The sequence below is a fragment of the Indicator indicator genome, chromosome 13, assembly GCF_027791375.1.
Source record: "Indicator indicator isolate 239-I01 chromosome 13, UM_Iind_1.1, whole genome shotgun sequence".
NCBI lineage: Eukaryota > Metazoa > Chordata > Aves > Piciformes > Indicatoridae > Indicator > Indicator indicator.
In genome coordinates this window covers 4,948,959-4,976,715 of record NC_072022.1, presented here as the reverse complement: position 1 = coordinate 4,976,715, position 27,757 = coordinate 4,948,959, and the positions used below count along the sequence as shown (strand labels likewise).

At 38.8% G+C, this 27,757-nt stretch overlaps 1 protein-coding gene across 1 annotated transcript; it reads left to right on the top strand.

Moving 5' to 3' along the window:
- Positions 1-5,143: 5,143 nt before the first annotated feature.
- Positions 5,144-27,503, top strand: PCOLCE2 (procollagen C-endopeptidase enhancer 2). Its single transcript, XM_054385999.1, has 9 exons — positions 5,144-5,241; positions 6,289-6,397; positions 13,798-14,053; positions 15,476-15,600; positions 18,645-18,781; positions 19,938-20,092; positions 22,413-22,496; positions 24,829-24,996; positions 27,156-27,503. Exons 1-9 carry the CDS (start codon positions 5,144-5,146, stop codon positions 27,284-27,286), a joined length of 1,263 nt encoding a protein of 420 aa, XP_054241974.1. The 3' UTR covers positions 27,287-27,503.
- Positions 27,504-27,757: the final 254 nt, after the last annotated feature.

The window sequence follows — 27,757 nt, the reverse complement described above, 5'->3', positions numbered from 1 at the left end:
TATGAATGTTTCAAGTATCCTGCTTGATAGCAGACACTCTGGTTAACAATTATTACATCTCTTTGGTTACAGGAATACTAGCAATTTAGCAACAGCTGACCAATTTACCATTTTTAAATTATGTTGGAAACCAATTCAGCTAATGATAAATCAGCAGCATTCTCCTTAATATTTTCTTAAAGTGGCAAATAAGCAATTGACTGAACAACAGGAATTAAAACACTTTTTAAAAAAGATTAATTGGATATCAGCTTATATTTCTATGCAGAGAAGAGGCAAGTAGAACCTAATGAAAGAATTGCCCAAACTGACAAATGGAAAGATCAGATGATAATTTAGAAAAGCCATGCTGAAAAAATACCACTTTTATGATTAATGCACCACATCTGGTCCCTCTGCTAAATGATAATATGAATTACACAGTTTTCCAACTCTATTAAATATGTTGTTGCTTTAGCAAAGAGACAAAAAAAAAAAAAAAGAATATAAGCTCGGTTCCTAAGCAGTTCTTATCAATACATTTACACTTGGTATCTCCTTGTCAAAAGAAAATAAGGGAGGAGGAGGTCTATGATTCATCACAGCCACTTTATTTATATAAAGCCAGAAACCACATTGTCTTTTGGTAAATGAGCTCAGGGTGAAGCTTGATTTAAAAAAAAAAAAAAAAAAAAAAAAAAAAAAAGAGAGAGAGAGAAAGTAGAGTGGGAATTCCAGCCCAGAGAAGGGTGGAGGCTCTGGAAGTTTCCAGTGACAATTCTTGTGTGGTATTTTTTAAATTTCTATTAAGTACCAGATTCAGTTATAGACATAACATGGACAAATCCTTGGCTTACAGACCAAAGAAAATTTGGGAATCCTAGGAACTGGGTGGGTACATCAGTTTGTAAGAGTCATTTCAGGTGGGAGGATTATCAAGAAAATAGGGATATGTCTGTCCTCTTTCTTGCATGCTGTCTAGTGGTATTCTGAAAGGGAACAACTTGCAATTCCAGGAAATACCAAAGTTCTTACAGAATTGAAAATATCAAGGTTTTGGCACCTAAGACCACATTGAGAAAATTGGGATTGTTTGACCTGGAGAAAAGAAGTCTCTGGACCAACCATTTCAATACTTAGAGGAATTTATAAGCATTTCAATACTTAGGGGAATTATTAGAATGGTAGGGAGAGACTTTTTAATAGGGCCTGTTGTGATAAGACAAGGGGCAATGGTTTTAAGCTACAGGAGTATAGACTCAGATTAGATATAAAGAAGAAAATATTTTTACAAGGTTGGTGACACACTGGAACATGTTGCCCAGAGAAATGGTAGGTGCCCCATCCCTGGAAACATTCAAGCTTGAGCTGGATGGGGCTTCAAGAAACCTCATTTGTAGAAGATGCCCCTACTCATTGCAGATGACCTTTAAAAGTTCCTTCCAATCCAAACCATTCTATGATTCTATGGTTCAAATGAAATAAAGAGCTGTTGTTGACAGCATTAACATTTAAATTCAAATACTTTTGCAGTGTCAGCAAACAGGACTTGTGCAGAAACACTGAGACCAATAAAGGTCTTGTGTCTTGTCATAGTATAAGGGATTTTTTACAGGTGACTCTCCACAGAGAAAGAGATTTGGTGAGAAGTCTGAAAGATAGAGCATAAATATTAACAAAGCAAGCTTTTAGGTGGGGAGTTCAATTACAGTCAGAGCAGCAGGCTCTACTAGCTGCTGCATAGCAAAATCATTATTAAATTTGCCACAGGAATTATGTCAGGGATGCATGGAGGGACATGTGGAAGAGCAGGACCATCTCTACTCCATTAGCACAATCATTTCCACAGGCTTTTCAAAGAACATCCCAGTGACAAATTGTTACCCAAGGTTGTGTTTCAGGTAGAAGTTACCACTTCAGCAGTTGTCTCATCTTCAGGCAGACAAGGTCATACTTGCCAGACATTCGTTAGGAAAATTGTCTCATTAGATTTGTGTACAAAATATCTTTCTTCAGTGAATGATGGGGAGAAGCACTCACCAAGTATGACCTTGGATCACCAGCATCACTAGCACAGTCCAGGAAAGCATTTCTGCTAGACCACAACAGCAGACAACGTCACCCTAGGAGAGTGGGCAATGTTACTAATTGCTATGGCACAAACTCTGTGGTTTAAATCTTAAACAGTTTATCACTAAAGATTCATTATTCCATGTCTGTAGATGCGTCAGGGACACATTACTAAAGAAGTTTTTGCTCTGCCTTTGAAAAGGTAGACAAGAAAGGGAAGTTACTTGTGTTCAAAGCCAGCTGTCAAAAGTTAGACATTTTGTGTGCACATTAATACGGACTCTGCTTGTGCAGCTCCACACTATTTTTGTCGCATAACCTATGCATCATTTATGCAAAGAATACACACACAAAGCAGCAAAATTAAGAATGCATGAGACTGTAAATCTGTCATCTTTTGGTTTTGAGCTTGAAACTTTTATAGCTTAATTTATATTCATTTCCTACATTCATTTCCTAGCGGTGCATCTCACAGTTCTATCCTGCAAAGAAAAGGACTCTAATAGATACCACTGAGCAGCTCCCTGACTTCAAAATTGAGTTAGCATCAGTTCATGAAAGGGTTTCTTTGATTTAGCTCTCTGTAACAGTTGAGTACTGGGCTTGGTGAAGCAGAAAGGTCACTCCAATTTCTGTGTTCCTGAGATATTAATTTAGCTTAAGGTTAATGTCAATGCTAACACCTTTATTTATGGGTAACTACTTACTGGTCTTTTACTTTTCTGTTCCTTCTTTAGCTATTGATGGAAACCAGCCAGGTGTTGCTGGTTTAGTTCGTGGGTGAATTTTCTGTAGCAATATCATTTACATTTGGTAAACACAGTTTAATTTAGGTTGAGTGCCTTGTTTGTAGCCTGTAATTTAGGGTGTGCTCCCTGATAGCCAGTGTCAGGGAGTGCTGCTGCTGCTGTTCCCGATATGGCAAAGGTGGAAGAGCCAGTCTGCACATGCGTACAGGTGTGGGGGGCTTTCCCAGCAGCCTGTTCTCTGCCTTGATTTGCTCATCTGGCCTGAATTCTTTCTTTGCTGACAGATCTGTAGATATTCTTAGGTGGTCATGCAGAACCTGTTAACTGTTCAGAAGTTTAAAACTGCCTTTGGAAAAGGTTAAAAGTCTGCAGTGATCACATGTAAAATAGTTTTTGAACTTGTAATCCATGGGAACTAACAAGTTTTGTTGGTTTTGCATGGATGCCAGCTCTTCAGTGGATATAAGGCCTGAAATACTTACATGTTTTTAAATAGTGGGTCTTCTCTAGACTTAAAAAATGTTGATAATCAGAGAGGAGGAGCAGGAGCACACCATGTATCTGTGGTGTGAGGATTACACATCTCTCTGCCATATACAATGACTTCCACATCTAGCAGATTTTATTAACGGTACATTACCTTCATGACTAAAACCAGCATACCTAGTTGTAGTGGTTAAACTTTTGGCTGCTAAACAGCTCCCTGCTGGTCATGAAGTGCCTCCTTTTTAGCTTTCCTATTTCTCATTTCTGTCATTTCAATTCAGTTCAAAACACAGATGTAAGTATTATCTCTGCTCTGACCACTTTATGATCATCTCTGTTTCCACTGCCCCGTTTTTGTGGACTGGGCTCCCTGTCCCAGTCCTTTCTCAACCCTTGCACAGATGTGTTGTCTCCTTCCTCAAGCTGCACAAGGGGATGCAGAGCTACAGGCCAAGCACTGCCTGCTACCACACCTGCATTCACTCAAAGCCTGGACCCCTGCAAAACCCACACCCACCTCAGCCTCTGCTCTTCCATTGCCCCTGTGTGCACAGGAAGGCTGTTGACACCTCTTAACAGCCATATTGCAGGTTCCCTCCAAAAATCTGGGACATCCCAACAGGAGCTGCACCTCTCCCACAAATTTTCTTGGAAATTTAGCAAGCATGGATCCACAGTTATTCAACTGCTTTCTTCAACTAGCACTGTGGAAAGGAGAGTACAGCTCTTACACCTCATAAATTGCAGCCTCTCCTTTCTGTTTAATCCTCTAATCCACACCACTTCTTTAAAGCCTTGGGAGAGGGACTTCTTTGTATTTTGCAAGAACAGGGATGCTAAGTACTTAATAAATAAGCTAAAAAGTAAGAGATCAGTTATATTCTGCCTTGCATGCAGCAGAATTTCTGTTTAGTTCCTCCAGTCTTTGCTTCAGTTGGCTGTGCCTGGACACTTTACTACGGATTTACCGTCGCCTGCAAGAGGGGTAGAAAGGAAGAACCACACAATACAAGAAGAGGGGCAGGCACTTCTTAAAACAACCCTTAAAAGACAAAATGTCATTTATTGGCATGATAATCTGTATGTCATCATCCAACAGCACTGGCAATGTGGCATCTGTAAACACTTATTAAAATGTCAATTTATCTTGTGGTCCACAAGAATGCTGACTTGACTTCTCATTTCTTTTCTCAAACAACTTTGGCCCAAATCCTACAAACACACAAGTATTGAGCTTGTTACTGTGAGCTCTGCTACAGCCCTTTTAAAGAGTATCTTTCACGGGCAGAATGAAAAGGCTACTAAAATGTGTCAAGAGTACCAACTGGTAAACAAAATGAAGCATTTCAAGTTTACCTTAGAATTTAAATAAAGATGAAATTTTAGAGTAGCATTACTGTTTGTCAAGCATTGGTGAAGCAGTACACGATTGCACAAATGGTGACACTGAGTTCTTTCATGGTCAGGACAAACGCTCCTGCTGTGCCACCTGAGGACAGAGCGCGGGGCGCTGCGGTCGGCTGCGAGGTTCGGGGCGATCCCAGTCCCTAAGTGCGCAGCGCCCGGGGTGTCCGTGGAGCTTGCAGCACTGCTGGGACTTACCGGCTCAGGGCTGGGCATACCCGGGGCAGGGCCCCCGAGGGGAAGGAGAAACCGGCAGCGCCCGCGGCTCCGCGGCCGCGCAGCGCCGCGCCCCACAAAGGGAGGGAGAAAGGGCGGCCCGACCCTGCCCTGCCCCTGGGGCGGAGGGTCGCGGGAGCCTCTGCCTCCTCCTCCTCCGGCACCGCAGCACACAGGAGCAAGCGGCAGCCGGAGGAGCGGCTCCGCGGACCCAGCCCTGCAGCCGCCGTCGCCCGGAGATGCCTCCCGCTGCTCCGCGCTGCCCACTGCTGCCGCTGCTGCTGCTGCTACTACTGCTGCTGCTGGCGGCGGCGCGCCCCGCAGCCCCTCCGCACAGGTACCGCGCCTTCCCCGCGCAGCGCTGCCCTGACGCCTCTCCTCCCTTTCTCCCTCCCTTCTCTCCGCAAGCGCGATACCGTCTGCGCCTCCGAAGACCTCCCCCCCCGCCCCCCACACTGCCCCCAGGCTGAACCCGCGTCTGTTTTATTGCCCGTGCCCGCGTCAAACAGGAGCACAGGCAGGGGCTTTTAGCACGCATACAGGGCACTGTGAGAGCAGCCCCTGGTAATAATGTGACTTAATATAACATTATGATATGATGTACCATACTATAAGGAAAATATAATATAATATAATATAATATAATATAATATAATATAATATAATATAATATAATATAATATAATATAATATAATATAATATATTTCCCAATACCTAAAGTTCAGCAGGGCATTTGCTCACCTTCATGTTGTCAGCAGTCATGCTGTGGTTTGCAAATGGGGTTTTCAGTGCTTCCCTCATATGCCCACAGCATAGCCCACGGTGGGTGTAGCAAGGAGCTGCTCTCTAACCTTTTGTAGCAGTAAAGGTTCACACTTGAAAAATCAGGATGTACGATTGGTCACCAGACCAGGGCAGTAGAACTTGTGCTCATGGCGGTTTGCGTTCCTGTGTTACAGAAAACTTTCAAAGCCGTCTTCTTGATTAAAATACCTACATTCAGAAGGAGAAATAGAATAGGAAGCAATTAGAAGTTATTTTTATTACTGTACTAAGTACAATTATATATAATATAAAAAGTCATTACTAATGACTTAATTTTTTTTTCATTATAATGAAAATTTGCAGTGGTGTATCAAGACGGAAGCATAACAGTATGCGTAAACCCAGATTTACAGTTCATTTTCTCTATACCTAAATTGGCCTGTTAAATTGCACATTCTGACAATAGTGAAATAGTGCAAATAATTAAATATAAGTTTAAAGTTATCATGTTTAAATATTTAAGATACATTTTAAGACAAGCCATACCTTTTTACTGTTATAGAAAGAATAAATGAATTATATTGTAAAACTAAGCACTATTTTTCCTATTATTCTCAGGCCTACATTTGCATGTGGAGGAGTTGTATCTGGAGAGTCAGGGTTTATTGGGAGTGAAGGATTTCCTGGAGTCTACCCTCCAAACAGCAAATGTACTTGGAAAATCACAGTAAGAATTTTTAATATAACAAAACTAGTACTGAAAACAATGAAGAGCTATTTGTTGTTAATGCCAGTGTTTTATATGGGATAAAGTATGTGCCATAACGAACTCTAACTTAGAGCAGCTCAACTTTCTGAGGCTTTCTAGGGCTGCAGTAATATGATAATAGTGTCTGAAACTGAACTGGCCTTGCCTAATGTCAGACACAAATTTTCATTGACTTCATAGACACACCTCTAATTGTTGTAAATTAATTCACTTGCAAGCATGCATCTACCCTTCCAGTCACTGCAAAAAGCAGTAGTTAGATCAAATGGATTAAGTAAAGCTTTGGGGGTTAGATAATGAAAAGCAAGTTTCATTGTCAAGAAGACATAGAAAAAGCTTCAAACACAACCAACTAAAACATTCAGGCAAGTGTGCTTGTGTGTGCTAACAGCAGTGTTCTGCCATCCAGGACATCCAGAGGATGTCATACAGCAAGCTGACAAAGCAGTAGGAAAGCATTCTTGCATTTATAAATGACTGAGCACATGGTACGATTGATATTTTAATGCTGAAATAAGACTGTAAGGCAGAGACATCTTCATGGATAGCAAATGCCATTAAACAGCTAGGACTTCAGTGCTGGATGTGTCCTTATTCACAGGCTCATAGAAAGACATTTGAATGAATGATTACTTTTTCCTGACATCTGTACAAGTTAAGCCCTCCAAAATTGCCCACCGAATTTCCTCTCCATTTTTGGAGGCACAGTTCACTAAGAACTCCTGTGACATTCAGGCCTAGAGTACAGGCTTTAACAGAGGAAAAAAAAAAAGAAAACATAAAACAAAAAAATTGTCTGTGTGTAACAGAATCACTAAACACAACTTCAGTTCAAAGACTGCATTACAGGCAGGCTGGCTGGCTGGCTGTTGGCAGTAGAACAGGTTGTCACAGAAGAATTGTCTGCTTGCTACTATAGAGATGCTGACAAAGTGGGAGACATTGATCTGTTGGCAGTGTTTGGTTAAAATGACTCCATACCAAATAAGCAATGTCATTTTAATTGTCTTTAAAGGATACATGTGAAGCTGCAACATTTGCTTTCCGCACCTTTATGTTGCATTATTATGAGGGCCAAGTTAGAGGTTACCTTTAATGTGGGACTGATTTTATTCAGAAGAGTATTAAGTGAAATACAGTGTATGCTCATAAACTGGCTTCTCACAATTGAGGGGCTCAGATTACAGCAATGAGCTTCACCTACCTTACAATGTGATGAGCAGGTAGAAATTACACTTGGAATCATACACACCTGCATGAAATAAAAGGAAAAAAACCTTCCAGTTAGTTTACCAATATAACATAGTATTAGATCTTCAAAAGTTCAAAACTGAATCTGGAGGAAAATAGTAACTTTGATTATAACAGCATAAAGTTTTTACAATTAAAGAATTTGGAGCCACCACTGAATCATGCCATGGATCTGCCCTTTGTTATTTATTGGGAGTAGAGGGAGAAAAGAATTATTGATTGTATTTTAAAAAGTCCATGCAAAGTGGTTTCATGGCACACCTAATGTGGCTGTTGCCAAGAAGATGAGAACATCCAGATTAACCTGGACATTGTGAGGACCATTACCACAAAGTTTGTGGCAGAGCTGTGTCTGCAAGCCAGCTTTATTTATTAACCATGGGAGGCACTTGATGGCTTCTTGTCTTTTATGATGATCCTGACACCCCCACTTTTTTGTTGTGCTGCCATTTACTCCTGCTCTTTACCTGCCACATACCTATTCTCTGTAGTTTGTCCAAAGCCAGAGAAGGGCTGCACTGGTGTAGTAGTCCAGGCTTTCTTGTGCCTGCACCTCATTAAACCTTCATTACAATATTCTTCACTAATCCAAGCTGAATTTTTTTTTCCCCCATCAACTGTGTAAGAATATCCTGTCTTTTGAATGTTCAGGAAAGACAAAGGCGGCAAGCACTACAAAACTTGAGAGACTAAGCCTACATGCTGTTTAAAAAGAGGAGGATTTACCAGACCAGAGGGAAAGTGGTACACCAAAGGGTCTGGTTAGCCTGCATTTAAACAACAAAATCCTTTCACCAGATACCGCTGAGCCTCAGAGCAGCTTATAGTAGCACCCAAGTAAGAAAGCTAGTTACACTACTGAGAGGAAATACATTATAGTTACTGTTACGCTTCCTCATTTAGCATCTGATCTTAGAAGATGGCTAAGACTTTTTGCCTAACCGTTTTAACCAAGGGCTGTGAACACCCTCCTGAAAACTCTGTCTAATGCAGGATCTGACAAGTCTGTAAGAATGGAAGAGGTGTTGATTGACTTTGCATTTGGGTCACAAGGAGCATGAAGCTGGTGTTCTGTCAACTATAGGATTTCATAATCTATAGAAGAAATCCACCGAAAGGCAGAGCAACAACTAATTCATCCTTTAAAAGAAAATAGGCCTAGAAAATGTTCAGGGTAATACAGATAAAGCAATGTAGCATTCAGGTATCAGGTGAAATCTTTCCAACTTGTTTGCTAAAGCTAGAAGAGTCTCTCTAACTCAATTATGGTTCTGTTATTTCAAGAGACTGGGACTTATTCAGCTGGCTAAAGAAAATAGTTTCTCTATTCTAAAAGCTCTAAGAAGTGTTCAGCACATGCTTGTAGTTATATTACAAGCTTGGCAGACTACCCAGCATCTTTTAGCTGGCTTTGCTAAGAAGTAATTTGTACAGCCATTTCCTTTCCTATAGTAATGTATATAGCTCTATCTAAAATATGCCATATAGATTTAATACTCTGTAATCCTTTTTGGCCATCACCTCACATAAATGTGTCACATAGTCCAACAATCTGGACTGCTGTCCTGTGTTTTTCTGGCAGACTGTGTAGGTCCCATAAAACTCTCAACAACTTTATGTGCAGTAATAATACTGAAGACTGTCAGAGTTATGTAAGGTTATGTTTTTATAGGTTCAGGAGTTGTGTTCCAGCAGGTTTGTTGACAATAAACAAGATTTGGAAAAATTTACTTACTTGCTGGGAATCTGCCTTGTGGGAGTGAAATATTTTAAATAATTTTCTCAATGTTTTAAGTATTCATTTTCCCAAGTAATTGTGAAAGTGCCCTTCCAGTAGAGAACAGATCTTTATGCATGGTTGTATGGCCATAAAAGAAACAGCTAATGCCTTTGTCAGGGAGAGTAAGCTAGTAAGATTTTTTTTTTTTTTAATTGTTCTGTGGCTGGAGAGGATGGAGCTAAGGAGCAAGAGACTAAGCATGAACAGTGGCTCTTCTGAGGATGTAATTACAAATAATTTTGGTGTTCACTCTTAGTAGAAAGAAATAATATGTATTGCATGCAGGTAGCTGATGTGTTTTTCAAGTCTACCTAGGACTCCTATGGCAAGACATAAAATCAGCATTTTAGTATTAAACATATACCAAAATACATTAAGTTCATCTACGATACAGGTTTACAAATGAGGCTAAATATTTTCTCAGAAAGTTAGTATTTAAAGGTTTTTCCTCATCAAAACATTCTTTTCAAAGTAAATAATCTAAACCAAGTGATTTTGAAAAACATGACAGTTTAAAAATCCTCCCCAGAAACTGAGACACAACAATGAAGTGGGTTTTGTGTTCAGTGAGAATAACAACAGAAAAACAGCTTAATTACTTTAAGTAAATGTTAATTAACATCATATGAAATATCTACAAACAAATTATATCCCCCCAAACCAAACAAACAAAAGCCCAAAACAATCTGGAGTCTTTATTTTGTGGTGGGTTTTACATGTAAAATAATCATGCACTTCTGAAGATGTTAGTAGTCTAGGGAATTATGCTTCAGAAAAAGTCCCCCTAAAAAGTTAGGAAGAACTACTCTCCTTTAGCCTTCAATAGGAGTAAGGCATCCTTCATGTAAGTGTAGCATCATGTCTGATTCTAAAGTTCATAGAGTTTAAATAAGAAAGGAAGCAGAGGACAAGTGTGGGTCAGTCACCCTCTGTGTGACAAGGAGAGGCAGAAGCTAAAGTGCCTCTGTTGTTGAAAGATACCAGATGGATGGGTTAAACTGAAAAATAAGGCACACCCTGTAGGGGAAGCATCACATGTTCATCCTTTGATCCCTCCCTTTTTTTTTTAATTTTCATTTTTACTTAAGAGCTACAGTTCCTTCCAATTGCTCCTCTGAGGCATCCTATCCTACTTCATCAGGCTCAAATATGGCTTAAAGTAAACAATACTGAGTCATGCTATGCTGGCCTTTGCTTTCTCCCCTGTGTTTCTCATGAAGCAATATTTTAAATGTCCTAGGATAAACATTGTCAGATTTTGGCACATTAGTTTTCAACACTTAAAAAAGGGAAACGGTGGGAACGAAAGCAAAGTATGGTTTTACAAAGACACCTGTATTTAGGATGGGATTCCTTAGCAGTAGCCTCAAAATGGAGTGGCTGCTGCCAGAATAGGGAACCACCATCCTGTGCACTCTTGATGTCATCTTGTCAGACCACAAACTCTTAATTGATTTAACATGCTGAAACAAATTTGTTATTTTGTGAGTGATGACAAATGCTACTTCAATAAGCAATGACATCATTCTATAATGGCAGTATGTAGTGACCGTGGTTAAAGAGCCCCAGTTCACACATTTCTGTAAATGTCTTATCTCCCCAAACTCAGCTACATGTGAGCAAGGATTATTCTGATAACTTAAATCTGTAGTAGGCTCCTTGTTAAACATTCATGACATGTGGCTGAATTGTTCTTACTCATTTTCTTATAAGCTGTCCTGAAACATAACTTAGAAACTCAAGGATGTCTGTGGGGAACAATTTTGACTATGATTCTGTAGAATGAACTAATAGATGCTGAAGAGATTAAAAACTATAATGAAATCTATTTCTTAAAATCATGGCATTATTTGAGTTGGAAGTGTGCTGGTTTGAGGCCAGCCAGATCCTCTCTTGCCCCGAAAGGGACAAAAGAATGAGACTCACACAAATGGATTGGAGAGTGATGGAAAGTTTAAATGGAAAAGCAATTGGTGAAACTACAGAAAACTACAAAGCATAGTGGCAAAGAACATCCTAAAGCATACAGAGCCCCTTACATAGTACCCAGAGGCTTCCCAATCTTTCCCTCCTCCCACCTGAGAGTCTACCCAAACCCTCAGGGCTCTTTCTTCCCCCCTCCCACTGCTAGGCAAGTCTCAGGCTGGCCAGGTCTGAGACTGCCCCCCCCCTCCATTCTCCTCCTGGCATTAGGCCTAGACAGGCCCAAGAGGCCTTGAGATACTCCCCCGGCATTACCCGATAAGAAAGAGCATCTCCCATGGGAGCAGAGAGGGAAGAAAGAGGAAGAGAATGACTTTGCAGATGGATTTATAGAGCGCGGGATTTATATGTAGAAATACGCCGTTTCCTGTGTCCACCCCATTGGGTGGGCACCCAGGACACCAGAGGTGTATCTCATGTGGCAGTAGCAGGGGGCACCCAGCCTAAACTGCCACAGGAAGGGACTTTAAGGACCATCTAGCTCCAACCTCCCTGCCATGGGCAGGCACACCTTGCACTAGATCAGGTTGCTCAAAGGCCCATCCAACCCAGCCTTGAACACTTTTAGAGAGGGGGCATCCATAACTTCTTTAGGCAGGCTGTTCCCGTGTTTTACCACCCTCACAGTAAAGAACCTCTTCCTTTCATCTAAATCTATGCTCTTTCAGTTTGAAACCATTACGCATCATCCTATCACTGCATTCCATGATAAAAAGGTCCCTATGCACCTTTTCCCCCTTTAAGTACTAGAAGACCACTATAAAGTCTCCTGGAGCCTTAGAATCATAAAATCCTAGAATGGTTTGGGTTGGAAGGGACCTCTAAAGGTCATCTAGTCCAACCCCCTCTGCAGTAAGCAGGGACATCCTCAACTAGATCAGGCTGCCCAGAGCCCTGTTGAGCCTCACCTTGAATATCTTCAGGGATGGGGCCACAACCACCTCCCTGGGCAACCTGTTCCAGTGTTCCACCATCCTCATAGTAAAGAACCTGTTCCTAACATGCAGTCTAAATCTACTCTTTTCTAGTTTGAAGTCATTGCCCCTCGTCCTATCACTACAGGCCTTTGTCAACAGAATCTGTACCTGACAAGGCATTTTTAAGTGTTGAAATTCACAACATTAAAACACTTGAAAATTTTGTATAAGGAACAGTTTAGTTGTAGTTTATCTCAAAGTGATGTTTTAAAATGAGTCACTCTTACGGAAGGAAAAAAAATCATAAACTCTCAAATGAAATGGCTTAAATATAAACTTACTGCAGATACATTAAGTGTGTGTTACATATTTAAAGCAGAAAATAATAATGGGGTCTGAGTAAAATAGAACAGCTACAATTATTTTAATAGGTAACCACTCTACCAGGCTATGAATTGAATGCAGATAATTACACTCTTGACTGTCTAGGATTTCTCTATAAAATACTGTGTCCCTTCTCTGTGTCCTGTTACACAGCACTGAATGCTTTGTTAGAATAGTTTTCACTTCTCAATATGCTGCTTATTGTCTCAAAAGCTTGCAACTCTAGCCTAGTAAATGTTCTTCTCCTTCTAAACTATTATGCTATTTATATTTACATCTTTCTCACTACTCTTGCCCTTTTCACAATGTCCACAGATACAGACTTGTAACATTTGTCCTGTTTTACATTTCCTCAGATGTTTCAGAAAACAAAACTTGAATTGAGGACATCCACACTAATGGTTCTTTTGAACTCTCTGTTTATAGTTTTACACATTCTTTCCAAATATAATTCTTTCACTACAATCTTCAAGCTAAATGTACCCACTCCAATAATTAAGTATTGGGACTGTTCAGCATTAGCCATCAAATTTATGATTTTACTTATAAACGTGTATCAGTAAATAATAATAATAAAAAATCCTTCAATCTATGAAACTTTATGACACAAATCAGCAAGGTAAGAGAGGACGTTGCATTTGCTTAGAATTTTCAATTGCTTGTTCCCTATGCTTTTTTTGAACCATATAAATCTCATTTTCATGATTGTTTACTGTCTGCAGAAAGTAAGAAAAACACGCCAAGCTGAACTGAGCAGTGATGGCGTATAATTAACTATAGCAGCCTAGCTAGATGATACTGTGAAACAAGAAGATGGTAGTCGCAACAGAGATGACCAGAGCTTTGCTTTTATGACTTGTCCAATACGATTTTAAAACCCACTCTGTCTGGTGCATAGTTGACAAAGAAATGGCTTACCTGGCGATACGTGATAGGAATGAAAATACTCATGCAAATAGTGGGATCAGATGGGTATGTGGTGCCAGTCACGCCGCAAGATACATCTCTCTTTCCTTCCCTCCCTTCTTTCTCTCACTCTGCAGGTCCCAGAAGGGAAAGTGGTGGTTCTTTCTTTTAGATATTTAGACCTGGAAAGTGACAACTTGTGTCGATATGATTTTGTGGATATATACAACGGCCATGCTAATGGACAACGCATTGGCAGGTTCTGTGGTACTGTGAAACCAGGTGCCCTTGTATCCAACAGCAATACAATGTTGGTGCAGATGACTTCAGATGCTAATACTGCTGGAAGTGGATTCATTGCAAAGTTCTCTGCAGCAGAACCACATGAAAGAGGTAATTAATTATGTACATTCTAAAGATACATACAACTGCACAACTCCATGGAGAGTCACATGAAAGTTTAAGATGTGAAGCCAGAGATATTAGGGCTTGCACTGTTCAATGTACTCATTTGCTTAAGAAATAACAAAGTTTTAATATTTACCCACCATAGTTAATCAAAGTAGTAAAGAAGAGGGCTAACTGTTGTAAGAACTGCAGATGAAGTGCATCTGGTAGCAATATGGCACTGGCTAGTCAATATAATGGCAGATGAAATTCAATAAAGATAAATGTTGCAAACAAAGGGAAAAGACCCTAACTTCATGTACAGTGCAGTGTGCTCTGAATTTACCATTACTGCTTACAAATGAAATCTTAATTTTGAAACAGATAGTTTATGGAAACAATAGTTAAGCATCAATCCAGTGCTCAACAGGCATCACATAAAAAGAAACCTGACATTTTGGTTTTTTTTGGAAAGGGGATAAAGACCAAGCCACAACAAAAATTTGTGACACCATAAACCCATAATGTATCTACATCTTCAATACTGTATGCCCTTCTGATGTTTCCATCTCAGAACAGGATATAATAAAAAAGGTCAAGATGAGCATAGGAGAGGGCTCTACAGTCATGACCAGTATGGGGAAAGCAAACAGAGACCACAGTCACTGTCTCTTCAAATACAAATACCACATGAGTAAGTGGCTGCAAAGGAAAGCAGGGGGTGATTTTTCTCATTGAGCTGTTAAGTGGTGGAGTGCTGTTGCAGAGGACATTGTGGATTGTCAATTTCTACACTGGTTTAAAAATAATTAGAAAAATACATGAAAAGAAATTTTTGTTAGGTATTAAAGATGAAAGCATTGCCCTGTGCTTGGAAAGAACATGAATTGCAAGAGGTTGTGAGATTACAGGGAAGTGATACTGCCCTGCTGAATGGCTGCTTTTCAGGGCTTTTGCTATTGGCATAACACCAGACTAGACAGGTAGCTGGACATACGCAATGCAGGTGATGAGCAATTTATTAGTCCTTCGAGATATATTGAATGAGTGTGATGTGAAGGAGAATTTCATAAAGGTTCATAGTCACATTATAAATAAGGTTACATACCTGCTGTAGCACTGTAATTTGGGACTGGGAGTAGGAGATACGGAGGAAAAAACCCTCTCCATTGTGGGCTCTCCACAGACTGCAGTCCATTGTGAATGCTCATCAGCCCTAGCCATGGGAGGCTCTTTTTCCCAGAGGTGCCATCAGCTGAGCAGAAAGGTTCAGCCACGTCCTGTGGTGGAGCTGGGTCAGAAGTGTACAAACCTGGCTGAGACCAGCCATGTCTGGCCCCTCAAGGCTCCTGCACTAGAGGGAGCGCAGGACATGTGCTACCTGAATGCCTGTTACACTCCGGTCAGCGTGGTGCCCTGTACTTGCAGGGGCTCAGTACTGTGGGGGACGACTGGAGAAGCCATCGGGGTCCTTCCAAACACCCAACTGGCCGGAGCGAGACTACCCAGCAGGGGTCACCTGCTCCTGGCATATTGTTGCCCCAAAGAACCAGGTAAGGCACTACCATTGCCACACCAGCGCAGACCAGCTTCCACTGCCTGCTGGGGCTAACACCTCATCAACAGCCCGCACACACAACACACTGCCTGTGTGGCACCGAAATAATGAAAATGCTCTCCGGCTGAAAGGTAAAACTGGGTATGTGCAAGGAGTGCAGGCACACCTACACTCCAGCAATGCCCACCTTCCTGTCATCTATTACCTGCCTCACTCCACTAACTCTGTGCTTTCTCAACAGTATATGTCCTCTTCTGTGCATCAATACATTCCCCTAAATTAAACTTTTTAAAAGGATCTGTGACTGGCAAGGCTTTTAAAACAGATTTTTTTTTTAAAGATTTTGTTAATTAACAAAACATCATGCAAATGAACTTAGGGCAGGTGATCATCTCAGGACCAAATGTGATGATAGCCTATGTTAAGTTTAACAACGTCTGTAGCATTCTTAATGTTTTTTTGCAGTTTGTTGTTGAGGTACCTAGGCAGGGATGATGGAATTTATTAAAAGGAGACATTATTTTATTCTGCTTAACAGTACAGGGAGCATATTTGGGTGTGTCCTGCACAGGTATTTTCCATGTATGTTTCATAAAAGTTGTTTTATTTCATATTTTGAAGGCTCCATCTCCTAACGCACTTGCTTCATTAGGCAGATGCCATCAAAGCATATGCTACCATTTCATGAAGACCTGAAGAGCTATGACAGCAAACCAAGAGGGCTCATTTGCCACCATTTGCCACACATGGCAAACACAAGTGTGTTCCCTGTGCTGTAGGGCTAATCTCAATCCTAGCTTCACATTTTCTGGTTGTTGCTGAGCCATCTGCTCTGTTTCTTGGCAGGAAGTCCACAGTGATTGAATGTTTTAGTTGCCAAGAATGTTTTAATAGGTTACATTTTATAACCACATCCAGCTTTTATAATTCTACATGTAAAGACAATTTTCCTCTTAATCTGCTCCTGACCATAACCCTCCAAATAAAACAGCTGCCCCAGATAAATGTATTCTTCAGATCTTTCATACTTTTCCATTTTTTACTAAGATATTTTCTCCCTTGAGCTGAAGCAGTATGTAAGTTTAGTCCTTCCTGTACTCCAGTCCATATTCCTTGCTTGCTAGGTACAGGTCATTTAACAATCTTATGGATAGGTAGTAGTGATTTTCAAAACCTTGTCTGTAAACTGCAGATTACTCCATGTCTTTCTAAATGTCTCTATATAAGCCTAAAACTTCCTCTAAGCTTGTAGAGGAGACCTTTAAAAGACAAAATAAGCATAAAAATTAGGGCATTATATCCTGTGCCTTTTGTAGGTTCTGTTCCATCAATCAACAAATTTCTGAATATGTCATTTTCATGGGCTGCACCAGTGGTTGTCTGCATACAAATGAGGCAGAATTTTGACAGTGACAGAAGTAATTCTTGAAGTACTGAATAAGCATCTCTCTACAAGTGCACATGAAAAGCTGTTCACTTGTCCATTTGCTGAAGTTTAGGTGCTCTTTCCTTTCCCAAGCATGTGAGCAATAAAACAAGGCACTGTTTTGCTTCTGGCACAAATCAGTAATTACTTCATTTGTTAAAGAAGACGGAGGAGCTTCTCATGATGGTGAAGAGCTTCTATTCTATCATGAAATACTTCTTTGTTAGTGGGAAATGCACTTATGAACAATAGTAAAGTAGCTATTGTGGCATGCTATGAAAAAATTATAATTTCTGCTCCCAGTTGCATTACTTCTGTCTGTACCACCTTTCTTGATCAGAAGCATATTACTCAGATGAGTACTTCCATTTAAAGTGCATTTTTTCATCATGCATTTTGAAACAGGCCTGTTACTCATCTCTGAAACCAAGTCTCCCTCTGTTACTCATACTTTATGGGAAATACAATGATCTGAATAGTGCAGAAGCATATCCAGGCAAAACTAAGACATCATTACTATGAATATAGAACAAGACTATTTTTACAATGCCAGTAAATCAAATAGCATATGCAATGTACAGATGACTCCTTTTTCTTTCTACAGTTTTAAAAGATTTAATACCATCTTTGTTTCACACAGAGCTTTAAAGAGAACTCCTGCATATTTACAGTCAACACAATTCAGTGTTGTCATTCAACTCTCATTTGTGCTATTTATGGGAAGGTGATTTAAATACTCTTGTGCTACATATAAAGAAGCAACCTAAATGCATATATTACCTCTGTTTCAATCGTACAGTTATACTGTGTTTTCCTTCCTTGCTATTCACAACCGACAGAATTATACTGCAGGACTTCAGAGAAGCAAACTCCCTTTCTCTTTTCTTGTCTATTGTTTTTGTTTTTTAAGTGGCAAAGTCAAAGAATACAAATCATACTGAAGGTAATAGCATTGTTACTGGATATACCAGAGATACATTAATTCTCACGTATGACTTATAAAACCCTGGCATCTATGGAAACTGTGTATGGAAACACAATTTCTCTATCTACTTACTTTCTCTTGGTTTCAGTCTTACTATTTCCTAATTTTATTTCTATTAATGTTTTTGTTTCTGACCTTTTTATTTCTGCATCAAGTAAACACAGCGTTGGCAACCATAGTGATTCAAACGCTGCTCTTAACGAAGTCAGTGAAATGGCTCTTACCAACTCGGTCCTTGCTTTAACACATCTTGAATGACACAATGACAGTAGAAGCCCCATTCTTGTTGTTTAAACTTACAGTTATTTTAAAAGCAATTTAACACCTAACACCTACTATTCTGTTCTCATTCTGTGATAAAATTTTTATCAGAAGTTGCTTGCATATGTTTGAGAACAAACTGTTTCATAGAATATTAGAGTCATATGTTGAACTATTTTTTGGAGAGAACGAATGCAATCAAAATGCTTCACTCTGCAGTTAAATGGATTAAGGACTTCAAGGACTTTTCCTTTATGGAAAGAAAAAAATCAATTGGTATTTCATATGAAGTGGTCACTTACTATAAGAAGTGCTAATAAATTCTGCATATCAGCATCTTAATGAGTTATTTACACTTTCCCTGCAGCTAATAGAATTAAAGTTTGAGAAGTTTGATGTGGAGAGAGACAACTACTGCAGATATGATTATGTGGCAGTGTTTAATGGTGGGGAAATCAATGATGCCAAAAGAATTGGGAAGTACTGTGGAGACAGTCCACCAGCGTAAGTAACTCTCTTGAATTATGAACTTCACCACCACTGTGTGTCATCTTACTAGGCTTCTGAAAGATTTTAAATGTTTTGTAAATGAAATATCACATTTTGTACCTCCAGTTGAGCTCCTAGGCATTTAAAGGCCTGATTAAGTGTTTTGAAGGTCTCTGCTCATGAGCTCTGTTAGACTTGCTGGGAATAAGCAACAGCCACATTACAAAAACAACATACACTTCGTATTTTTCTTGCTGAGATTCTTTTGCCCCTATATTTTGCTTCCTCTTTCCAAAAAATGTGATTTGTGTTAGTAATTACTAATCAATTGAGGTAAGGTCTGTGGAAGGCTGAGAAGAAAAGAGAAGTGCTGCTTTGGCTAGTAGTCTAACAGTAGTCTTTGTGTGAAGTCTTATCACACTGTATCTACATCCAGAGGCAGACAGTGTCACAGAAGGTACTAAGCAGTTTGTGAAATGAAAATTAATACAATGAACTATTCTTGTTCATGGCATTTTAACTCCTAAAAAAATAACCACTATCTCTTCAAGGCCTTGGTAACAAATACCCAATCACTGACAAAAACTGAGCCCACAACCAAACAATAATAACCCGAAACATTTACTTTTTAGTGTTTTGGGGGGGGTTGGGTTTTTTGGTTGGTTAGTTGGTTTTGTTTTGTTTTATTTTCAAGAAACTATAGAGTCCAACATTGAATTAATTTGTGCAAGAAATTCCAAATGCATAATATGATGTTCATTAAAGAAAAACAAATTTATAAAAGCTATGTACTGATTACTTACCCCTGCTATGTACTGAGGATTTCTTTGGTATAATTTCCCACTGTGATAATCTAGCCCCTTCCCTTCCAAGGAAGTGAAATCTTCAACGAAGGCACAAGGAAGAATTTAAAGATACTACACATTGGCATAACCTTCAGGAATCAGAAGTTTAGATGATTCATCAGAATGAGTTTCATACTCAAAACATCAGTGTCTGACATGTCAGCAAAGAAATTTGTGTTTCAGTATCAGTCTGGGTGCAGATAGTGCATTCAGATCAATAACTTAAGTGTGGGTTTTGTGTTTTTTTTTTTAAAGATTGCTATTAATGGGGTTTTTTTTGGCTTTGACATTCAGAACAATCAAAATATTTTGTTTTCCTTTTTCAGGCCTATTCTGTCTGAGAAAAATGAGTTGCTCATTCAGTTTTTGTCTGATTTAAGCTTAACAGCTGATGGTTTTATTGGCCATTATAAATTTAGACCAAAAAAGTTACTCACAACTACAGTTCCTCCTACTACCACAACAGTTCCTCCTACTTCAAGTAAGTTCTACTGGCTTTATTTTATTTCTTCGAAAAATCAATTATTCCAGGACATGGAGAGGGTTACAGAAAAATTCAATAGAAAGTCTATTAAAATTACAGGTTTACAGTTTGATAGTAATTCAGATGTTGAAGGAATTAATTCAAGTTGATATACTCAGTGGACAATCTACTTAATATTATTCAGCTGAGAGACTTTTCCTGCCTCTTAATTTTTGACAGTTAACTATGAAATTTAGTAGAAGAATGGGTGAGCAAAATTCTTTTCTATGAGAAAATCTAAATATTTCAGGAAATAGTTTTATTTAAAGGAACTCTTTACTTCAGTGCAAGTTGTTACTTTAAAAACTGACCACGTTTTTCTTCAGATAGTTAAGATCAAGTAAAATTGGTATGGAAGCCACCTGAGCACTCTTCAGATTCTGTCAATATGACACTCTCCTAGAATTGTTTTTATTTTTAAAAATTCAGTGATTGGATCTTAGAAGGAAATAAGTCACACTAAAAATAAATTTCCTTTTATATTTAAGACTAGACAGAAAACTCTGGAAGAGGATTTCTCTGGAAGTATTGCCAAAACTACCTCATTACTGAGATACTGAAGGGATAAATGTCTTCAGTATACAATTTCTGTAACCTTAATGGGAGATATTTAAGATACAGTTATAGGAAAAACAGACCACAAATGATTTATGGTATTTTTGCAACACATAACCTGGTTTATACTTAAAATGCAACAAAAGTCAGGACAGTAATGGCCTGTCAGCAGGAAAGCAAGAAGCTGTGGTGCTTTAATACTGATAATGAAAGGTATTTAAGAGAGATTAAAATAAATATTATAAACATGACCTGTAAGTCATCCTGATGACCTGTAAATCATTCTGATGTCAGTGTTCATAATAAATAATTCAGCTCTTCTTCACTATAAAACAGTTCTTAATGGATTTGTTGGTTCAAACATTTGGTCTCAACAAATCCAGGCTGCTAAATATCTCATGTTCCATTTGTGTTCAGGGTGTTGCTATTGAGTTTTGCTCTGTGTGTTGTTTGTGTGTGCACATGCAAAAGTACTTTAGTAATTAATTCCAAATCAATTTTTATGACAACATCAGTATTAGAAAATAAAATAAAAAAAACCAACAACACCTGCAAAGTCATCTGAGAGAAGACAACAAAGAGAAGTAATTCCAAAGGACTTGTCTGTCAGACAGAAAGAAGTCTTTTCAATGTCTGGTCAGTTATGTATAGTATAGGGATGAGAATACAAAGGGTATGCATATTTTCTAACAGTCATGGACATAAAGTCATTTTAATGCCATTCAGTGAAATCTCATAAACATGGAAAATTATCAAAAGAATCAATTCATTCAATTAAAAGGAAGAACAGGTATAAATTATTGATAAAAAATTTAGTTAGAAGCTCTGTTTGAGAAAGTATAGGCTGAAAAAAACTTCTGCAAAATGTTCTTTTCTGAACAAAGTAAAAAAAAATCTGCACTGATTTTTCATAACTAATTTAGTTTTTCTTGGAACTCAGGATTATGTAAGGGCTTGAGGGTTTTTTGTCTGTTCCAGCTCCATGTTTTCAATAACTATGATGTCATTGATGAAGTCCTACTAGCTATTTGAGAGGGCATAAAAGAATTAAAATACTGCACCCCACATTGTGTGTCCTGACATATTGAGTAGAAGGGGCTGAGTAAAGTACAGAGACCAACACATCCACCCAAGAAATTAAAAAAAACAAAAGTGTCTTCACTTGTTTCTAAAGACAGCAATCCATTTGTGAAATGTCCATCCCTAATATTAAATAAATACTTCAAACATCATGTTATGTTTCTAAATGTCATCCGTAAAGCTATACAGTACCACATGTCATGAAGCTATATTAAAAATTTGAGGAAAGTCAGAAATTTGATCTCTTCCATCACAGTACAATACTAAAAGGCCACCCCCTCTGAAGTGTTACTGTAATGTAATGTTATGATACTGTAAGTGTACTACAAAGGCTGGATGGCAACAACACGAAGTTACATTTTTAAAGATCACACTGCAATCAAATGTCAATTTTCCATAACTTCCTGTTCTATAAGGCCACTAGAACATATATCTAGCTGGGATACACATGAGAAGATGGTTGGAAGTGATGCCAAGAAGTGGAATATTGCTATTGTGATGTTCATACCTTGCAATATCAGATCTAGTTAAGGTATACATCAGGATTCTTAATCTTTCTTCTGCTTTTGTTAGTTTTTAATCATAATGATTTGCATTTTTATCAAATATCTTAATTCAATTTACTTTTTGCTCTTCATAAAAGTTGTGAAACCTACAGTTGCCCTGTGCCAGCAAAAGTGTAAGAGGAGTGGGACTGTGGAAAGCAATTACTGTTCAAGTAACTTTGGTAAGGAAGCAAAGTTTGTTTCTTTTTAATTATTCACTTAGCACTGTGGTTTTAGACTCATAGGAATTTTACCTGCTGTAGTTCCAAGTTATCATTACAATGTAGGCTACATTTTTGCACTACCTTGTGTGTGTTTTACTCAATATATTCTTGGAGATACCCGCTGAAACAGGCACTGCACATGTCTGAAACAAACGTGGTTTCTCCATCTGAAGAGCAAATGGCAGCATAAGAGCACCTACAACAGGAAAGTATTGATGCAGTTACTGCTTTGTCTGTAACCAGCCAATACACACATCATGCTGAACCTTCTGACTTCCACAACTCACTTTATATACTTCTGTCCTGACTTTGACTAGGATATAGTTAACTTTTTCCACAAGAAGCTGGGAAGGACCACAGCCAAGACAGGGAGCTGAACCATCTAATGGATATTCAGTACCACATCATGTCCACAAGAGAAGGGGAGGGTCGGTGGGGCAAGGCTGGGTATTTGGAGTAAGCAGGTGCAGTGGAACAGGATCAGGTGGATGGATTGAGCCATGGTGGTCAGTACAGCCTTTTATATCACTTGCTTTATTTACTATTTCATTAGTATTATTGTTATTATGGTTGTTTCATTTCTTTCTGTGTTCTTCTATTCAGTGCTCCTTATCTCAACCCCAGGGCTTTCGCCTTATTCTCCCAGTTTTCCTTCCCATCCCACCAAGGCAGGCAGGCTGTGGGTGGTGTGAACAACTATGTAGGGTTCAGTTACTGGCTGTGTCTAAACCATGGCAGTTGTCTTTCGGTCCTAGCATGGGGCCCAAAGGGGTTTAGATAACAACAAACCCATCCAAAGGCTATTAAAATAACTTTGGCATATGCATTTTCTGTATTAGCTAAATCATGCATGTTCATAGTGTTGGCCCACTTATTTGCATGGTTGTGTTACATACATTCTTATTTACACTATGTGCTCCCTGTGGTGGTGTTTATCATTTCTGGGAAATGGACCAGGACTATCATGTTGAATTATGGTATGTTGATGCCACTAGTCATGAGGCTGAGCAAGGTATTTGTGTGCAATGTTGTTGTTTATTAGTGATCTCACCCACACTATGGGCAAGACAGGGGAGGATGCTTTCTCAGCTTTTGAGGATTCTGAATATCCATTGGATGTACAAGCCAGCATGATCATGTTGTTATGTCTTCTGAATGTCTCCCAGGTTTTGTTTAGGGTTACACAAACTTTTTCCAAGGGTACCACCCAGAGGTCTGCCCTGAGGCTGGATAGTTAAGAGTCGCAGGGTGTGTGGGAGACTAAGGGCAAGTGCCTAGGGCAGCGGTCACCTCCAGTGTTCTGGAATCTCACCCCTAAAAAAAGTGCAATATCCTGACAAATTAGTAAAGTATTTAGAGACAGTATGTTGCCAGCATGGCAGTGCCCAAGAAACACAAATCACTGCAATGTGCTGGGGCCTTGCCCATACCTACTGAGTCCTTCTCAACACTATTCAGTACCTCAAAGGGAAGAGAAGGTCTCTGGATCGAAAAGCAGACCAACAGACACTATGGTTACTCAGGCCCACAGTTCTCTTTTGATTGAATTGGAATATTTATATTTAATTGAAAGCTCTGACTAAAGACAGATAATGTGCAAATTTACAAAAGTCTAACCCAAAATGTGGATTATGCAAACTTGTAAGAAATACACAGATTTGTTATTTTAAAAAGGTGATCTGAGGGGAAAAAATGAATTGTTAATTTTATTTATCATTCCCTTTTGACAGATGAAGATGGTCTACAAATCAATCTAGTCATCCTCAGAAAAAAAACAGTATATTTATTCTCACACTGAGAGCTCTTTGATGGCCTAACCTGTAGTCTAAATTTAGCTGAAATAAGCAAATTTGTATCTGTATGAGGCCTCAGACAGAACCAACCATAGCTCCTAAGGCATTAGCTATTCCCTGCAACTCATTTGAGAATCCCAGAGAGTTGGAAATTGAATAGCTTTTGACTAGAACGTTTTCAGTTCAGTTTCTCCACTGTTTAAAAATTGGTCATTAAAAATAATATCAAGTTGTACTGTTCAATTGAAATTATCTAAACCTAGAACTGGACTTGCAAAAGACTGAAACACTCTAGGAACATGTTTCTGTGTACTGCCAGCAATTTTTTTCAGTAGTGGTTTATCTACTACAGGTGTTACTCACATTTTTAGTAACTGTTTCCAGCATGGTTTGTTTCTTTATTATGGATTAGTATGGATTACTTCTGCATTTTTATGATGTCTCAGAGTTTATGTCTAAAAAAATAACAACAAAACATCAAATGTCTTTTCTTCTAGTAATAACTGGAACTGTAATCACAGCAATAACACGGGCTGGCAGTCTGCATGCAACAATATCACTCATTAATGTATATAAGGAGGGAAATTTAGCAATTCAGCAAGCAGGCAAGAGTATGAGTGCCAAGATTATTGTTGTGTGTAAGCAGTGTCCTCTCATCAGAAGAGGTAAGTAAACAAAAATAACTGCATTGTGTATTTATAAAAAACAGTTTCGAAAACTGCTATTTGAAATATGATCACAAAAATCAGTAAAATTATAGTAATTGTTCCTATAAAAAACAGCTAATATTATAATGAACTTAAGATTAAAAACCATCTAGTTATCCAGGTTTATACTGCATTTTGCAGTTTTACATATCATAGAATGGTTTGGGTTGGAAGGGACCTCTAAAGGTTGTCTAGTCCCAACCCCCTCTGCAGTAAGCAGGGACATCCTCAACTACATCAGTTGCCCAGAGCCCTGTTGAGCCTCATCTTGAATATCTCTAGGGATGGGGCCTCGACTACCTTCCTGGGCAACCTGTTCCAGTGTTCCACTACCCTCATGGTAAAGAACTTACTCCTAACATCTAATCTAAATCTACTCTTCTCTAATTTGAAACCATTGCCCCTTGTCCTATCACTACAGGCCATTGTAAACAGTCTCCATCCTTCTTGTAGGCTGCCTTCAGGTACTGGAAGGTTATTATTAGGTCTCCCTAGAGCCTTGTCTTCTCCAGGATGAACAACCCCACCTCCCTCAGTCTGTCATGTAGCTGAGGTGTTCTAGCTCCCTGGATCCCCTCCATCAGGTCCATGTTCTTCTTATGGACCAAGAACAAAGGAGTTTGAAAAATTATAATTTTTTTTCTTTTTTTTTTTTTTTTTTAAACCCACATGATATAAAGTAAAATCTGATTTGGTCCTCTTGAAGCTCAGCTAGATTTCATTTTTACATGTATGTGTTTTGGAACTAGTTTTCATACACAGTTCTTCAGAAGGGAAAAACAACAGCATGCTGAACCTAGATGAGCAGTGTGTCACAGCAGACTGACAAATATTAACGTGTCCCTGTTGTTTCTCTCCTGTATATCTTTATATCTTTGCTGTAGAAATACAGTAGCATTAAGCCTACTCTCTATCTGCAAACAGACAGTATTTCTACAGCTACCTTACACAATATTACACAGAGATCAATCTGGATAATTTCCAGTTAAACATAACAAGGGCTACTCCACGATGTTACAAGAAATACTGAGACTATTTTTCCATCAAAGTAACTAAGTTAAAAAAAAAAAAAAGAAAAAAGGTTTTCAGCTAACATGTAGGACAGAAGAACATAAATGGAACCATAGCAGGAAACAATAGAAAATAATTTAAGAAGCATCAAAACCCCCTGATAACATTCAGGATACTACTGGTATTTAAGCAGGTTCATTCAAAGTGGATAGTACCAAAGTGAAAAATCTTTGTCAGAAAACAGCTTTTGCCTTTACCATAAGTTCTGTGGAAACCAGACATCTGTTTGGGAGAACATACTAGTATCCTTGGTGGAACAAAATATCTCCTTTTAGACAGACTGCTGATACCAAACCACATATTTCTGTTTTGCATCCTAAATTTCCATGAATTATTTAGTAGCCATTACTTAATACCTAAACTTTTCTGCTTACCCTCATAATACCATTCCCTCCAGCCTAAGGCTTTGTAGCCCTTCTAAGGCATAAAAATAGGCAAATTCACCTGATTTCTCCAAAGCCAGGGCTTATCACATAGTAAGTCCACCTTACCTGTCTGCCTCCCTGCATATGTACGAAAGGTTTCCTTCTTTGGGGTAAGAAAAGAGAAGGAAAATACTTAAGTCTGTTATCCTACAAGCTAAGCCAATGAGGAAATATTCAACCTGAATGAGACACATTCCATTTTAGGTGTTAGTAACTAATTTACCCAGTGTTTGTAAGTTTATAATGTCTTTCAGTCTACATTTAATGAATCACAGAAAGATAGAGGTTGGAAGGGATCTCTGAAGATCATCTTGTCTACCCCTCTGCTAGAGCAGGATCACCTACAGTAAATCACACAGGAACATGTCCAGGCAGGTTTGAAAGTCTCCAGAGAAGGAGACTCCACAACCTCTCTGGGCAACCTGTCTGAGTGCTCTGCCATCCTTAAGAGAAGCATGGCAAAGATGGGTAAGGAATTGTATACTTTAGCAGGAATGAAAAAGTGTTAGAAGGCATTGGTAACAGAGTGCAATCAAGTAGAGACCATAAAGAAGTATAATTGCCAAATCACGTCATGTATTTTTGCCTTGTAATGTAAGGGTTCTGTACTTTCTGTTCTAGGTTTAAACTATATCATCATGGGCCAGGTTGAAGAAGATGGCAGAGGCAAAGTCTTTCCCAACAGCTTTGTCATGAGTTTTAAGACCAAGAACTCAAAGATCCTAAATGCCTTGAAAAACAAAACTTGTTAAGACTAAATTCTGTAGCTGCATTCTATCATCTCTCCTGAAAAATAATTTTCACCTAAGATAAGTCATAAAAATACAACACTAGGACTATGCTCACCCTTTCTTCCTTCCCATCCAACTAATCACACCCTGGCACAAAGTGGTATCCATTACATGTACAGGATGAGAACAGATCCTCCTACGTCTTAAAGCTGAAGATTTGCAGCACAGCCTTCTGTTCTCAAACATACCAAATTCCAGTTACTTGGAAGCTGTTAATTTATAATTGTCCACTTTTTGGAAGGAGTTGTGTATGTAAAATAAGAATTCTAAATGCAATATTTATAATAACTCGTTTTAACTTAGCTTTTTCTCTAAGGTGGTTTTATTACATAGATTTCTGCATTATTATCTATGCTTAATAAAGTATTTTCAGATTAAATCACACATGAACTAGTTATTCATTATGTATAAAGTGGGGCAGGCTAAATGTAG